At 29.7% G+C, this 17,248-nt stretch overlaps 1 protein-coding gene across 3 annotated transcripts in view; it reads left to right on the top strand.

The window, feature by feature from the left end:
• Window positions 1–17,248, top strand: part of nau (myogenic-determination protein nautilus) — a 116,014-nt gene that overhangs the window by 24,690 nt on the left and 74,076 nt on the right. For all 3 annotated transcript variants that reach the window (XM_075364197.1, XM_075364179.1, XM_075364188.1), the window contains exons 2-5: window positions 4,417–4,499; window positions 6,693–6,786; window positions 7,076–7,186; window positions 8,661–8,864. In XM_075364197.1, coding sequence (XP_075220312.1) covers window positions 4,417–4,499; window positions 6,693–6,786; window positions 7,076–7,186; window positions 8,661–8,864 — 492 coding nt within the window. The remainder of the gene's footprint in view (window positions 1–4,416; window positions 4,500–6,692; window positions 6,787–7,075; window positions 7,187–8,660; window positions 8,865–17,248) is intronic.

Below are 17,248 nucleotides of genomic sequence, written 5' to 3'. Positions count from 1 at the left end.
TGAAAAACAACGCGACATTATTTCATTAAAAGAATTAAACGTACAAAAATACTCCGACCGAAACTCGAGCACCTGTTTTCGAATTAAAATTAAAACCTGAAAAGAGATATTCTGAGTACAAACAAAACGGTTGTTTTCAAATTTTTGATGTTTTATTTTATATTTCTTCGGTAGGAATCTTTATAACCTAATATTTTTAAAATACTATTTTATAATTAAATACATTAATATTCAGAAACTGTAATATAAAAATACTTACTTATGTGTTTGCTTCGACGAAGGTTTATGGTAAATTGTCGGTTTAAATTATGTACGGTTATGCCAAGAATAGGCTCATAAAAAAGCTAGCAATGTAAGGTATCACGTGATTAATAAAAATGTAGCTTCTTAAAAATTTAATAATAATCTAGCGCGGTGGAAATTTATAGTGCTGTATCGCTGTTCGCGCGAAGAGCCAGAGATTACCAAAACTAACTCTGTCATAAAGAATGAGATGAGGCAACAAAATTATAGAAAAAATGTTAACTTGAACGCTTGAAAATTATACTAACGAAATTATGTAAAATTATCTTATTGTAAAAATGTTTGATCTGAAGATAATTTTGACGGAAATTCCTTGTTCATAATCTCACTATCTTGAATAATTTTTATGTTTGTATAGTACTATAGATTGTACTTGTACGCCCGTTTATACAATGCACCATATACACTGTTCGTAAAATTAATAGTGAAGAGTTTATTTTACGTTAACTAATGAATTTTATAACTAGTGAAAATATTTTAGTAACTAGTGTAAATTTTAATAAAGATGAATACTTTTACTTGATATCTTAGTATATGTTGCGTATTTTATATACATATAGACCGTGGTAAAAATGCAAAATTACTTTGTTAGATGCATCATCAGTTCATATTAAATAGCATATTACTATTACTTTTTTCATCTGATCATCGGAACATTTCCTATGAGGTCCCGTCTTGTTTTCTCAACACTCATCTTTATTACCTCACCTCTCTTCTGTTATCCTACCGTTACGTTTTTCCATCGTTCTTCTTTCTGCTGCTCGAGAGATCGTCGGGAATTTCATAATATAACGTAATATGGGAATAAAATATATATAATTGGATGGAAATCCACCACCACTCGTGCACGTTCCAAGATATTGAATTTTGACCATATGATTCATGACTTATCCTTCCTGGTTTACCTGCATACACACACACACACACACACACACACACACACACATCCAATCATCGAATTTTATTACTTTGCTCTTAGCACCATTTAGTTTCAAGTGTCTGTCCTTCAAGGAATCCTGCTGCTCTATCGTACTTTTTTAAAATATTGTCATAATGACATTATTAGTTTGGGATTATGTGTACCAAAACAAGTTAAAAAAGTTGTTTTTTATAAAATACGACATTTTTTATTCAACATTTTTAACAACTGTCAAAAAAGAAAAAACTCGTAAGATTTGATAAACTGGATAATTGCAGCTTATTTTTTTTTTTCATTTTGAGTGTTAGTTCTGAACGGCATATTTATATTAACAGTATTTATTTCAGTAAGCTAGCAGAGAAGGCAATATTTGCACATCATATACAAGTTCTTTAACAAATTATCCTTAATTGAGGTTCACATAAATCAGGGATCAAGGTCCTATCTCGATCCGGCAATGTTAGTGAACGAAAAAGGAGAATAATTTGCAAAGAAGCAAAAGAATTAATTCAGAAAAATGCTGAAATTTCATTTTCAACTCCAAGTAAATATAGAGGTAGGGCTTCAGAAATTATTGGACCGGACGACTAATAAAGTTACAGTTCGACGTTGTAATTTTGAATACCTTGGTAGACAAACGTTTCCGATTATAATTATCCTAGGTTTAATAAGGTAAGTTTCTTCCACCTAAGGTTTTGAGAACGAGAAAAGCTATGTTCTCTTAAAATTCTTTTTATAGATTGAGTGAGCGTAGTCGCGGCATGCTCGTTTTCTGTGACCTGATGTAATGAGAGTTTAAGACTGCAATGAAGTCTCTATTTCTAAATTACTTACTGAGTAATTGCAGAAGAACAACTTTTTTAGTTTGTTACCAAATTTTTTTAATATAGAGGTCTAAATGTTTTTAATTCTAAGGTAAGTTCTGGCGAATAAATAATAAAACAAAATGAATAACCGAAGAAATGTTTTGTTAGAGGATCAGAATTTTGGAGTGCGATTTATATTTTAACAAAATTGAATAATTTTAGAAAATATGGATATAATCACATAATTTTATATTTGGGTAAGTTAATTAGTTACCAGTGTTTTCAATTAATATAAAATAATTTCATCAGATGATATATAATTTATTAAAGGCTATATCGACTACTTTCTTGAAATTTAATTTTATTTAGCGAATGAATTTAAAATGTATTAGTTTTCTAAGTTTAATCTAAGTTTAAGTATAAATGTATTAGTTTAAGTTTTAAGTTTAAGGGATCCGTGCTGCTCCGCAGCACCAGTAAATAAATTAACTTAAATTATAATAGATAATTAGGTTTCATCTGCATATTCACATTTTTAAAAGATTTTGCGTGATTTTTGCGTGTCCATGGCTAAAAACTGGTTCAGGTAGATAGATTCTACTCAGTCCAGAGTTTTTCCTTGAGCCTTTTTGATGGTAATGCAAAATTCTAACCGTATAGGAAATTGTCTACGTTTAAAATAAAATGGGACATTCGAAGAAAATGATTTAGTGAGTGTCTTAACACCCAAACGAATTCTGTATCTTATTTAGTTGTTAAGATATCTCGATTTGAATGCCACCGAGGTAAGGTTTTGAGAACGAGAAAAGCTATGTTCCCTTAAAATTCCTTTCATAGATTGAGTGAGCGTAGTCGGGGCATGCTCGTTTTCTGTGACCTGATGTAATGAGAGTTAAAGACTCCAATGAAGTCTGTATCTAAATTAGTTACTGAGTAATTGCAGAACTAAATTTTTTAGTTTTTTACCAAATTTTTTTAATATATAGGCCTAGATATTTTTAATTCTTAATTAGTTCTAGTTATACTAACACGTCGTACATATATAAATTAATATTAAAAATAAAATATTCATTTTAACATAAAACTATGTTGCTCGTCATCAACAATTCGATATAATAACAAAATGTGTTAATAATCTAATACTGTTTAACAAGTGTTATTAATACAATACAACAAATTTAATACTTGTCCGAAAAGAAAAGCTGAAAGAAATGTTAGTGTAGCCGTAGTTTTTGTCGTAAATAAAATAAATATAACTAATCGAAATTTAGAAATAAATTTCTCTACCATAATATCAATATATAATGCTAATGATTGAGCAGAGGTGTAGCCGTAAACACAGTGAGATTCAACGATCGACCACACATTAGCAGTATTATAATTGCAGTTATATATACATATATATATTTTTTTTCAACTTGGTTATATTAAAAAATATACAGCGCTTATAATTTATATCTAAAATTGTCTAATACTAGTTGCAATTATTATTATTGGGCTTTCGCAACTAACCTAAGTAATTCCCAGATGTAAACTGTGATGGCCACTTCAAGTTATTATTCATTTTTTCGTTCTACACGATGTAAATATCAATGGATAATTTACGAGAATGCTTTGCTTATGAAATTTTATTTATTTAAAAGCAAATATCTACACTACTAAAATAATATACATAATATTTACCCACGATCATGTTTAGAAATGTGTCGATAAATATGTTTCGTTTTGTTTATTTTTTCAATGTTCTGTGGTCGTAAAAGACTTCAGCCACGTATTGAACGATACTTTAAAGAACTTGGTACTTTAAATTAAGTTAACTTCAAACTCATGACAAAATATTTTGTTCTGGTGTGAAATATACGACTGTGCAGTATGTGTGAAATATGTAAATGCAATTTTAATTAATTATTTTAATTCCAAGTAATTTAATTCACTCCTCATGGAGTGGTTACTGTGGGACGTCATTGAATAAGCGAGAAGTCGATTTCGGTTCAGCAGATATAGACAACTTCAGGTTTGCTATTCTTTTTTTGTTTTAATATTTTTTATTGTATTTTTTCGTAAAATACGAGTAAGTTAATATAAGTAATAGCGTTTTTAATATTAATTTACTTACGCGATCAAATATTTTAACTACTGCTTACATTGTTGAAGGCGTTTATAAAACTTTCTTCTTTGCAATTCTTAATTCTATGCGTGGCTGAGATAGTGGAAGTGTGGGGAGAGCATTTTAGATAAGAGGTATTTCTCCGATTTCGTTTTCGTATTCCACACACACAAAACCCACCGGCTGAATTAATCTTAATAAATATAATAATATAAAAATTATCTACATGAATATAGCTCTGAAATAAAACACATTTAATTTATTTTTATGTTATTTTATAGGTACGAGGTTGTAGCGTCAGTCCTGAAGCCGGAAGTACGAGTAGCAGCAGCAACGGAGGTGACTGGCCGTACAGCCATACCACGTGAGTAATGTTTAACGCTATTCACCTTTTTAATCTGATAAATTTGTATTACTAGAAAAATTTCAAATAAGAAATAAAATTTAAACACGGTTATAAAAAAAATCAATTTCACGTCCAACATTTTTTTTCTGAATTAAGTTATGTTACTACTTGAGGAAATCCGTCACAAAAAAAGGTTAATCTGAGGATTTTTAAATGTTAAGATAAAAACGTTTATGGAATGCTGACAGGAATCGTATTTAACATTGAATATTGATGTTCGAAAATCCAATAAAACAGGTCCCGGAACTGTATCTCGGATTGTCTCTTCGGTTCACGACACAAAGTTGATTCTACTATACTATATAATTTATACTATATAATTTCAAATAAGAAATAAAATTTAAACACGGTTATAAAAAAAATCAATTTCACGTCCAACATTTTTTTTCTGAATTAAGTTATGTTACTACTTGAGGAAATCCGTCACAAAAAAAGGTTAATCTGAGGATTTTTAAATGTTAAGATAAAAACGTTTATGGAATGCTGACAGGAATCGTATTTAACATTGAATATTGATGTTCGAAAATCCAATAAAACAGGTCCCGGAACTGTATCTCGGATTGTCTCTTCGGTTCACGACACAAAGTTGATTCTACTATAAATAGGGCATTATATGAATCACCGGCAAAAACTTACAGGGCCGATGTTCATTTTATTTTAGAACCTGAAATAATACTAACTATTTTTAAAAAGTTTTTGCCTTTTTCTACCCATTTATCACAAATCTTTGGGATTAAGTAGTTGGGATTTGAAAGGGTTTTTACGAGTGGGTAACCTTGCCGACTGTTGTATAATTAAATCTGACAGAAACAATGGTATCATGACGAATATCGTCTATTCCTTAGTACTTAATAAGAGAAGTTTCAGTTAATAAAGAATATATATTCAGTTAAGAATATATAAATATTTTTTAAATAAAGGTACATATTTTTTATTTTCAATAAAAATCAAATCGTTTTAATAAATTTTAATTGAAGCATATATTTAGAAAGAAACAGGTAACATAACATAATATTGATAATCAAGCAGTACAAAACAGTAGAAATTAATTAAGAAATACCTGTACCTAGCCACAAACTGTTAACCATATAATTTTTTACATTTTTAAGTGCTATTAAAAATGCGTATAATTGCACAAACAATCAAAATGCCATTATTTTGAAAATAAAACAAGGTAACATTAACTACGCTAAAAATTCCAAAAAACACTTTTTTCTCACTTTCAGTTCTGCAAACCTTTTTATTATATCTTAAAATAAATTTACTTGATCGGCAACTTCATGCTCAATTCCCAAAATGGCCAACCATTAAGACGATTGTGTAGTAGTCGAACGTAAAAAGTTCTTAATTCATTTTAATTTAGAGAAACTCCTTTTGCCACTCGCTACAGTTATTGGTATCGTTAGCAACATTGTTAAAGCAATAGTTAGGTTTGGGGGAAAATTTAACTTTGTAATTAAGCTCAGAACATTGCTTAGGCTTTCTTTTTACCCAAAAGTGCAGATACTGCTGAAATTTCCTCTGCTAATTCTACCCTATTTATGTCAACAGAATCACCATCAGTTAAAATACATTCTAAATTCTTGGTGTTTTAGTAATATTTCTTTGGACGTGTTATTTAAATCGTATATATTATATAAGAATTGAAAATAGTTACTGCGATCACAATACCGGATCTGTACTCAAAGTTTTTTACCACATATTGTCAGGACTACAAGGATTTCCAAACAAAATTGTTTTTTATTAAAGATAAAGGTACCCTAAAGATTAGGTAATACCTTATTTTTCTATTTTTTTAAAGATAAAAACGCATCATAATTGGACTGAACTTTGTGAATCTTTTATTCCATTTTATATGCATAATCACGAGCATATATATATATATATATATATATATATGTCAGCAAATCTTAATTTCAAACGCGTCTCGTTACTTCAAGAACAGCTTGTATTTAGATTTTAAGAATATTCTCTAACTTAGGTTTATTACGAAAGGAACTAGTGTGCAATTAATAAACTATTGCAATATGAATAGATACACAGACAAAATAAAAATGCATCCGTTGCAAATTTTAGGCATTATTAACGGATTTTCTACTTGTTATACGATATTAGAAAATAATTAAATTTTCCATTAATATTGTTTTACAGGACTGCAGATGAAGATGACGTTTCTACGACGTCGTCCTCGGAAGAACAACACATTCTTGCTCCATCATCAGGAGGGCCCCATAGTCATCCTCAGGTGAGAATAAACTTTGTTACTTTTTATTCAGTCGGCTCTATCATTCCGTTAAAAGTATCGAATGAATAAAATTAATTAATGACATTTAACTAAAACTAATAAAATTTTCATTAAACGATCGGAATATTACACGGCTAACTGATATTAAAATTTGAAAGCGACCCTTTTATAATAAACATTAACATAAAGTTTACAGACAATTTTCTAGTTATTTAAGGAAGTAGAAATTACTTTTCAGCATTCTAAAATATTACTTTTTTTATCGTTAATTCATCGTTTTGTTTGGCAGGAAGTTGCTCGGCGATGTTTGCTGTGGGCATGCAAAGCTTGCAAGAGGAAGACGGTAACAATCGACCGTAGGAAAGCCGCCACATTACGGGAAAGGCGAAGACTTCGTAAGGTAAAATCTTTAAAAATTCGTAATTAATATTTAATTTTTTTTTGTACAACGTTTAAAACGTTAATAATTTTTAAATAGGAATTTTTAGTTATTGTTTTCTATTAAAACTACTCGTGGAAGCAGAATATCCATATTTTTAATTTCATCCTTTTAGATAATTATAATACCAAAAATGTGATTTTTAGTAATAATAAAATAATAATATTTCTTGTATTAATATTCTTCAAGATTAGAAGGCAGATTATTTTTATTTCTATTTAACTAGGAAAGATATATACTGTAAAATAATTATTCCCCTTCGTTTTGCTTTAATTTGAGTTCAAATTGCGCTCGGTTTATCGGATGTGGAGTTTATTGAAATTTGAATTAATACTATTCTACTGCACTTTATTTTATATTTTTCAGAAGAACTATCTAATGCCACTAATCTCCTTATATTATTTACATTTTTTATGATCCTTTTTCATTCGCCGAATTTTACTACAACTTTCACCTTATTTTAAATTCATAGGGTACTTTTATTGAAATATAACGAGTTGTGCACTTTTTTTTAGCGATATATTTTATGCATTATCCGATTTTTATGATTTTCCTTTCCTTAAATCCCTAAAATGTTTTCTCATACCTTTTTTGTTTCACTGTAATTTTCATTATTTAGCTAAAATTTCGGCAAAAAGTATCGAGAAAGTTTAGTTTGATGAATCTGTATAAACTAACGTCATACTAAAAAGGTTAGCAAATAAGGAAGGGTATAATCGTTATACATTTTCCAGACCGTAGCGGGGAATCGAATCGGTATAGCAAACAGTCCTATCTGATGTCAATAACTGGAAGCGCTTATTCGATTTTTTATCGCCTGCGTTGCAGCGTTTTCGTCTGTCTTTTGTTAAAACTTTCAACTTTGTTTTTTAACAACGATTGAATACTTACAGATTCCCGTACCGTCAAATTTAACAGAAAGAATTAGAACATGAAAGAATTTCACACGCATTAAGAGTACTATCAGGATGTATAATGTCGATAACGCGATACTAATCTTTCCCTTAAAAACTTCTGTTTTTGTGAAGGACGAACAGCAGTAGATATTACCTTAACTGCAACGCCATATTATTTGCGATGTGTATACGTTTTTTAATAATTACTGTTCAATGAAGAGTAAATATAGTAACATTTGCCTCGTTCATAACTTATTAACCTACATTGCATCACATACAATACTTTATCGCTAGAATTTTGGAATCGATTTTATTTCGGCATGAGAGTCAGTGAGTGGTGAAATATTAAATAATACGCAGGGGTTCGGGACAACTCGCTTGCGATCACGATTATACACTATGACCTGAAAAATTATATTTAAAAATACGGTTTTAATCTCGAATTTAGTTTTTAAAAAGATCAAATTTTTCTGGCGATTTCCTTATATATAAAAGATCTGTCATTTACTCCCTCACTTTAGAGAAATCTTTTGTTTCAGGTAAACGAAGCGTTCGAGGTGCTAAAAAGAAGGACCAGTTCGAATCCTAGCCAGCGCCTGCCAAAAGTTGAAATTCTAAGAAACGCCATAGATTACATCGAATCGTTAGAAGACATCTTACATTCTGATACGTCTGCCGCTTCGTTTAAACTATCAGCTACCGACGGAAAAAAATCATCCAGTTCAACTACAACGGAGTACCTCGTAAGTCATACGTAAAGTATACTTTACGAATAATATACGTAATAAATATTTTACTTATATAAGTTTTATGTATAATATTAGTATTTTTCTCTTTCGATAAGAAATCGTCTGCTAGAATCCCTTGCCATTACATATCAATTTATAAATAATTTATTGAGATGTACCATAATAACAAAACAGAATAGAGAGATATAGTTGCACTTATTACTTTTTTAATTTTCATTTTTTCAAACGCTTTCGCAGTCAGCACTGGTTAAATAGATGAATAAATACATTAAAGTTAATTTAATTTTTTTTTACCGAAGGAGTATGACCTTCTTTCTTCAATCACAGATTAAGATTTCAATTCGCTTATTTTAATTTGCGATTGAAGAAAATTGACTTTTTTCTATAAAATTAAAAAAAATGATGTGGACACCACATGACTTCCTTGTACGCCAAATAAATTACATATACACATTTTTAAAAGTACATAAAATTTTATTTCACTAATAACTTGTGATTTTTTCATACTTTTTTTTTATTGTTTTTATTGAATTATTATTTATTGTAAAACTTTTTTACAATCTCATGTTAATAATTATTAATAAATCAACATATTTAAATTAAAAAAGAAAAGCTAAAAAAAAAGAAATGAAGTCGAATTCGACCGATGTGTCTTCCCCTTGTAAGATACAAATATTTCATCAATTAAAGTTTTATTTGGCTATAACTCTGGAACCAATGAAAATAAGTACCAATTATGATATGTCGTTGAAAAGCTCTCAATGAGGGCTTATTACTGCAGTTAAAAAGTCCAAAATCCAAAATTTTTGGAGTCAAATGGATTCAGGGATGATCAAAAAGAATATTTCTGTTGAAATCTGAAATCGAAATGTTTTGCGATCAGAATACTTCCTTTACCTCGTACAAGGAAGTAAAAATAAAAATAAAATAAGAATTACCTGATACGTAATTATTTACTTGATAACAGTAAACGACAAACGTAATCGTAATAGTAGACGAAAGTGCTAATGTAAAAAAAAAAAAAAAAAATATGAAAAAAATCAGTAAACGTTATTTGATTTATATGCATGTATATATAAATAATAAGGTCTAATATATTTTTAGGTAAAACTTGCATTGAAATTGAGATCGCCTCTGATTTTATGTGATTATTTTGCTAAGTAGCAGTAATGTTTTAAAACATATGTAATGTTTTGTAAACATACATGGCTTCCTATATATATGAACGAATACATGTGCCATTGAAGAATACGGCAGAGATGTCAACCGCCTACAGTTTTCTACAAAATGTTATAGTGTTGTTTCATGTCACGACCACGCTAACAATGGTTAGTGACATGAAAATTTACTCAATGGATTACGAAGAAGCTGGTGTATACTGGTATATCACATATGCTGCGAACAAAAATTTCAGATTAATGAATTACTTAGGGTAGGTGGCTTCTCGAACCGTAGTCGGTCCATAGCCTGACACACAAACGCCTCCACCTTACTCTGCCCTCCGCCATTTCATCTGTTGCTTTGAGGGTTTTTAATTCATTTTGGACACTATCTCCCATGTCATTCTGACCAGAGGTCTTTTTCCATCCACCTTACCATCCATCACAACCTTGATAATTTTTTTACTCCTCGTTCTGTACTCATGTCCAAACCAAACCAACACCGCCATCCGCTTTTGATTACTGATATTAAGTCTGGTTCTTGGAAAAGCTCATTAAGTTCTTCGTTTTTTCTGCTTTTCAAGCGGTCATCATCCTTAATTGGCCCATAAATCTTTCGTTAATACTCTTTCTCCGAAAGACTTTGCTCTGGAATCCATTTTCCTTTTTAACATCCATGTATGGGATCCGTATGTAACTGTAGGTCTTATTATAGTTTTATTTATGCTAATATTGTGGCTGTGGATAATAGCCTACTTTTAAGCAAGTTGCTCAGTCCAAAGAGGCATCTTGTTGCTGATAGTATTCTGATCTTTAATTCTATTTCCATATCATTTCTGTTTACTACTGCCACAAGATACCTGAAAGAGTCTACTTTCTTGAAGCTAGTGTCATTTATTGTTAAAAATTCTTCACCACTGTCTTTCCTTGCAATTGACATGTAATGGATCTTTTCAGTGTTTATTATTAATCCTACCTTATTTACCTTTTCTGCCAAAACCTTAATCACCTCTCTCACTTCCTTTTCCCTGTAGCACTATATCATCAGCAAAAGCAAGAACATTAAATTTCCGTCCAGCCTTAATTCCAGTATTTGCTCAAGTACACTCTTCATAACTCCATTTAGAAAAAGGTTAAGTAGAGCTGGTGAGATAACATCACCCTGTCAGACTCCTGTTTCTACCTTGAAGGTGTCTGTAGTTTTTCCCTGTGCTCTCACAGTATACTTGGCTTCTCTAATAAACACTTTGGTAATATTTATCAGTTTCTCATGTATGCCAACTCTTTTCATTTCAGCCCACATTTGTTTTCTTAATATACTAAATATGTCTTGCTAAAGTCCACAAATAAGCAGTGGGCTTTGATATTAAATTTCCAGAATTTATTAATGATCAGTCTAAGTGTAAATATCTGGTCCATCATTGAGCATCTTTTCCTGAATCCAGTCTAGCATTCTCCTACATCTTCCTCATTTATGTATGGGCTGATTTTACTAAGCAGTAATATCGACAGGATCTTATACACAGCGGTGAGTAATGATAGTTCCCGATAATTGTCACACACCAAGTTGTCCCTTTTTTTGTGTATTGAACATATAATCCTTTCCACTCTTTTGGTACACACTCATTCCTCCATATACTGACCAGAAATATGTGGATTCTTTTGGTGTTAGCCTTTCCTCCATGTTTCAATAACTGTGCTAGTATTTCATCTATACCTGAGGATCTTCCACTTCTAAGCTGTTTGATACTTCTTTCCTCTTCTTCTGTTGATGGCTCTTCCAGCTGGAATTATACTGAATCTTTGATTTCATCATCTGTGTCATCATTTTCTCTCAGAGGTACATTTAGTAGAAATTCTTTAAAATATTCCTTACTTATTCAGATAATCTGTTTCATTCACAATTGTCTAACCATCTACATTTTTCAGATTAATGAGGAATTCTCTGATTAAAAACACCGACCAGAAAACTTTATGTAATCTTAGTCTTCTTGTGTATCTGAAACAATATCAGCAATCAGTGTTTTTAAAAACAGTTTTAGTTTTTAGAAAGAGTTTATTCGCTACTTTAATTCCACTGGTATTTAAATCTTCCTTGCTCAACTGCAGTAGTTTGAAATTATTACGGCTTATGTTGCTTCGATATCAACTTCTACTTAGGCTGTATTCAGATGTTATGGTAATACAGCCTGATTCCAATAAACCGCTTTTTTGTTGGCATCTATATCATTAGCTGGTGAAATAGTCAACTTAATCATAATCTTGCCTCAGACTCCCCAGCAATCTTAGTTTTTTATTTTATTAAAGATAAAGAGGAAAACTATCCTTAGTTTCAGTGACCAAAGTGTTTTTAAGGAGAAAATTTAATTAATTTATTTCACTGTAGAAAGCCGTCAACAAAGGCTGCCTTTGCATATTTTTTTGGTTGCACTCGTTGGTTACTTAATAACTACAGGTTCATTTTAAAATTAAACTCATGTGCTGTGCAGTGATCTTTTAAAAATCTTTAGCTATTGTAGGATTCTTTATAAACTGAAACCTTTAACAATAAAAGTTTTGAATACTGTTAGGAAAATCGGTAACAGAGTGAAAGATTTTTATTTGGTATGAAAACATGATAAAAAAATTATTCTTATTACTAATAAAAATGAGTTTTTATTGTGGAAATTAAAGTGATATCAGTATTTTAAGTATTTTTTTTTTTTTTTTTAGTTGATGGATAAAATTAAATTTTTATTTTACTAAAAAATTCGTTTTAGAATACTAAAACTAATCGATAATGTTACCTGACTTCCAGATTTTTTTATCTGATTCGAATATTTTGTTTAATTGGTTGTAGTTATGCGTGATTCCCATAACATAAAACTAAGTAAAATTGTCTGACCATTTGACGATCTTATTGTAGAATTAGTATAATTAGAATTATCACTTTATCGAAAACTGTCAATCCGATCTGCAAGAAACATTAAAATTAAGTTAAAAGATCGAAACAATAACCTCTATTAATGCTTCTTAAGTTTCGATCCAAACTTAAAGTGTATAGATGACTTAAAAATAATAGCTCACAAATTAAACAAAGAGGAGTACCTGCAGAAAAAAAAATACAAATCGCTAACGAAACGAAACACAAAGATAAAAATATGTAGACTTCTCTGATAGCACAATGTTCTACATCAAGCAAATGGGCGCAGCTTCAAAGGTACAAAGAACTTCAAAGCACTATAAATATCTGTAAAGCGCGTAGAGTTTATATCTGCGATCTCCTCATACAAACAAGTCACAAGTATACCGTCATTAGTAACAACGTAGATATCATAAAAGTTACGTAAAATTACCTCGTTTTAACAATATTGAATATCATAAAGTTTACCGACTTATAAAACAGACAACATTGGCAGCTATACGATATAATTTAAAGTCTCCACTACATCCTAGATAAGTGTATTCGAAATTAAAAAAAAAAAATTTTCAGATGACACCACAATAAATAATTAAATACAGTATCTATCGTTACAGATGATTTAAAGAGATACTAAAAGCGTTACAATGGATGTTTTAAATCATATTAAATCTGTTTGCATTGAGAATTAATAGTCTGAACTATATTCTTAAATAATTCCACACGTATTAGCTCAACCCTTATAGTGAATAAAGGGATGAACTGAGTTAGTAATAAACCTTTATGTATTACAACAGAAGTTTTGTAATCGGTGATGGTTTTTATCAAATTTTTAGTTCTTCTATTACGGGATACAAGAATAAGTACGGCACAGATAAACCTAACTAGTTTCTTGAAAATAATTCGATAGCGGTAATGCATTCTGGATGTCATACCTTCGGAATTCATCACGCGGAAAATGTAATAGCCGTAGTTAGCCTGATCTGTACTCAAGTTTTTTAACAAAATTTTTAAAAATATGTTCAACCGAACAGATAAAAATCATAGGACTAGTGTTTGAACAAAGCTAGATTAATTATCATTGTGATACTCGTAATTTATAAATTTTTTACATAATACAAATACCAAATTATATAAGTTCGATAAATTAATTCTATAAATCGTATACTAGGACTGCCGGCTCATAGTGAATAAAACCAGTACTAAACACTCGTCTCATAATATTTTAACGTTCACTACAACTTTCCATCTGACGTAAATATTAAAATTATTTCTTATTTTTACCTGTCTGAATCGTAATAAGTTCTCATTCTTTTTTTTTTATAACGGAATGAAATTCGTTGATGATGGTGATGATACTTGCGATAAAGACACTATATATTTTGGCCACACTTCTCTTATATTTAATAACGCTAATATTTAACTGTGTCCAAACGTCCTAAAACACATCATAATAACCTTGTCGTTTTGTTCTGAGTGAGGTTATTTATTTCATCTCTGAATAATGTGTTTTTGCAAATTCACTACCGCCGTACCGTTTTACATTATAACTAATAACGGCAATTATTTATTTTATCGGATAGCTTATATTTCAGTTACAAAAATACTAAAAATATGCATGAACGTATCGTATAGTATATATGAGATTTTAATCCCTTGACTTATCTATTTTTGGAGATGTTTACTCGGCCAAATTTTATTTCTCTTCCTTTTACTTTACAATTAAAAACAACTAGGTTGTATAAATTAAAATATATATATATATATACATATTTTGATCTTATCTTGAAATAATTTTAAAATAATGTAAAGTTATTTTAATAAAGGCTAAACTATAAAACCTAACGTAAAGGCTAAAAGTTCTAAATTTTTAATGGATTTATTTAATCATTTTTTTAAAGATGAGCTACAAATTCACACATTGTACATGAAATATACGAATACATGCTGAGAATATAAGATGTTCGCCGGAAAGTATTGTGAAAACAATAAAAATAAACGTTTTAAATTACAATGACCACATTTAATGACAAAAACTTTAAAAAATTCAGATCCGCAAGAAATTCAGACTGTCTACGTCGCTCTGAGTCATGATAAACGAATGCCAGCAAAATCTTTACGGAACATTAAATTTAAAAAAATGAAATTCTTTCTATGTATGTAAATTTAAATTTTGTAAAGACTGTTAAATGTAACTTTTATTTATGCGTGTAACTTGATCGCTATTTGCTACTTTTGCTTTTCTAAAAATTAGAGTTCGATGTAAACATTTTAATTAGCGCTGCATAACTTCTAAAAAAGAACTAGTAAATAACTTTTTGACATTTTTTATACTTAAAATTTTACGGAAAAGTTAATTCTCTAGTGAAGAGTAAAGTTGCTAAATCGTGTTTTTTCACGATCATCGAAACGTAATCTTTAAAAAATATTTACTTACTTATATTTCTGTTCCGTTAAAAACCGATTAGTAAATTAAAAGTAGTTCCGTATAGATTAAATTTATTGTATTACGTGAACATTAGCGAGTTGTATGTTGATGTAAACAATTAGTTCGTAATGTTAAATTTTATTCTGACGGTGTTACATACCAGTTTTATTTATAGGAAAGAGAAATTAAACGCTCTACTTAACAAAATCTCCATTATCCTCTGAATTAATCTTATTTATTGGCAACGAAAACATAGAATCTAAATGTATATTCCATCTGAAGCAATTCTCCTATTTGTATATTAAATTGTCGGATTAAAATTATTAATTTTAACCCGATTAAAATCAGCTTAATTATTTCTGATTCAACAATCACCTCTTTGTACTCTATGAAAAGTTAGATAACTTGGCGTTTCTGATCGAGCCAACAGAAAAGAACGCAATGCTTCGAATTTAACAGTAATGGTCACTGTTATTTAGTTATACTTGCTCTGCTATTGTTGATATTAATCTCATTTAATTCATTTTACAAATGCTTTTGCAGATAATTTTCATCCACATGCCAATATGAAGAATTAAAATTTACTTAATAATCCAGTCTACTAATATATCGTTATTATGAAAAATATCGTTATGAAATATCGTTATCAGTCATAGTAATTTTAGTATTTCAACAATCCGTAAAACAGAAAAACCGTTTATGACAAGAAAAACATTTGAGGTAGAATCATGTAATCACGAATAAAGTACAGAAAGTGATACTAATAATCGTTAAAGAAATGAATTTTTCTTTCTGAAACGTGTTGATATTCAAATAAGCAGAATATACGCCTTCGTAGCGTATTTGAATCGAAATTAAAATAAAAAATGTTGACAATACGCCAGCTTTGAACCGGTCGAAAATTCAAGATAAGTGGAAAATCTCATTTGTCTTTATACAGAACATCAAAGAATTTGTTTAGATTATGGATTAAATAAAATCACATTAGATCGATTTACTACAACTGTATAACAATGATAGCTGCTACTCGGTTTTTTTTGCCGGAAAGTAATTCTGGGAAAATTCGTCCAGAACGGGATCCGAAAAACTCTGTTAAAACCGGATAACAGAGTTATTTAGGCGAGTATGAACTGCAAATAATAGCCTGCTAGGAGACACTGGATTATAAGAGGGGAATTAAATTTAAAAATGGTAAAAATAAAAAAATTATTGAATAAAAATTGAAATGAATGTTTATCGAAGTAGCTGATGCAGTTTTTAGTTCTATGTCTTTAATTTTATTATTCGAGAAGGGAGAGCCTTTTGCACAACCTATCGGAATTAGTTAAGTTTTATATACTTTCTTTTTTCTATTATTTTAGCTTTTATATTTTAAAGACTCCGTCTGCGATATTAGTTTTGAGTTTTATTTCACTTTTTTAACTTTTGTTTTAATAAACTTTTTATTATATATTTTATATTAATTTTAAACCTTATAATCTTTGTTATTTTAGAGTTATTTTACCGTTTTTCGCCCCCAAACAAAAAAAAAAAAAAAAAAGCTGATGCAGTTTCACATGCGAGATAGTCAAGGACAGTTTTAACAAAAATAATAATTATCCTTACTTATGCCTACTTTATGTGATAGAGAAAGTTTAAGATAAAAAAGGAAAATTTTTATTCATGAAAATAGAGCAGCGCTTCTCAGTCTCCAATTTTCAATCATAATTTTCATCGTCCCCCCTCTCATACAATAACAATGTATACAAAAATAATTCTGAGTATTTTGACGCTAAAGTTACACTATCACCTTAATTACAAACCTTACAGATTACCAAGAATAAGTAAATTTATTGATATTTGGTAACACCGATCCGCTCCATTGAAAAAACCAGAATTGATGCGCGCAGAA

The sequence above is a fragment of the Lycorma delicatula genome, chromosome 1 (assembly GCF_047948215.1).
Source record: "Lycorma delicatula isolate Av1 chromosome 1, ASM4794821v1, whole genome shotgun sequence".
NCBI lineage: Eukaryota > Metazoa > Arthropoda > Insecta > Hemiptera > Fulgoridae > Lycorma > Lycorma delicatula.
Note: the sequence above shows the minus strand (reverse complement) of the source record. Positions and strands in the feature narration are given on the sequence as shown.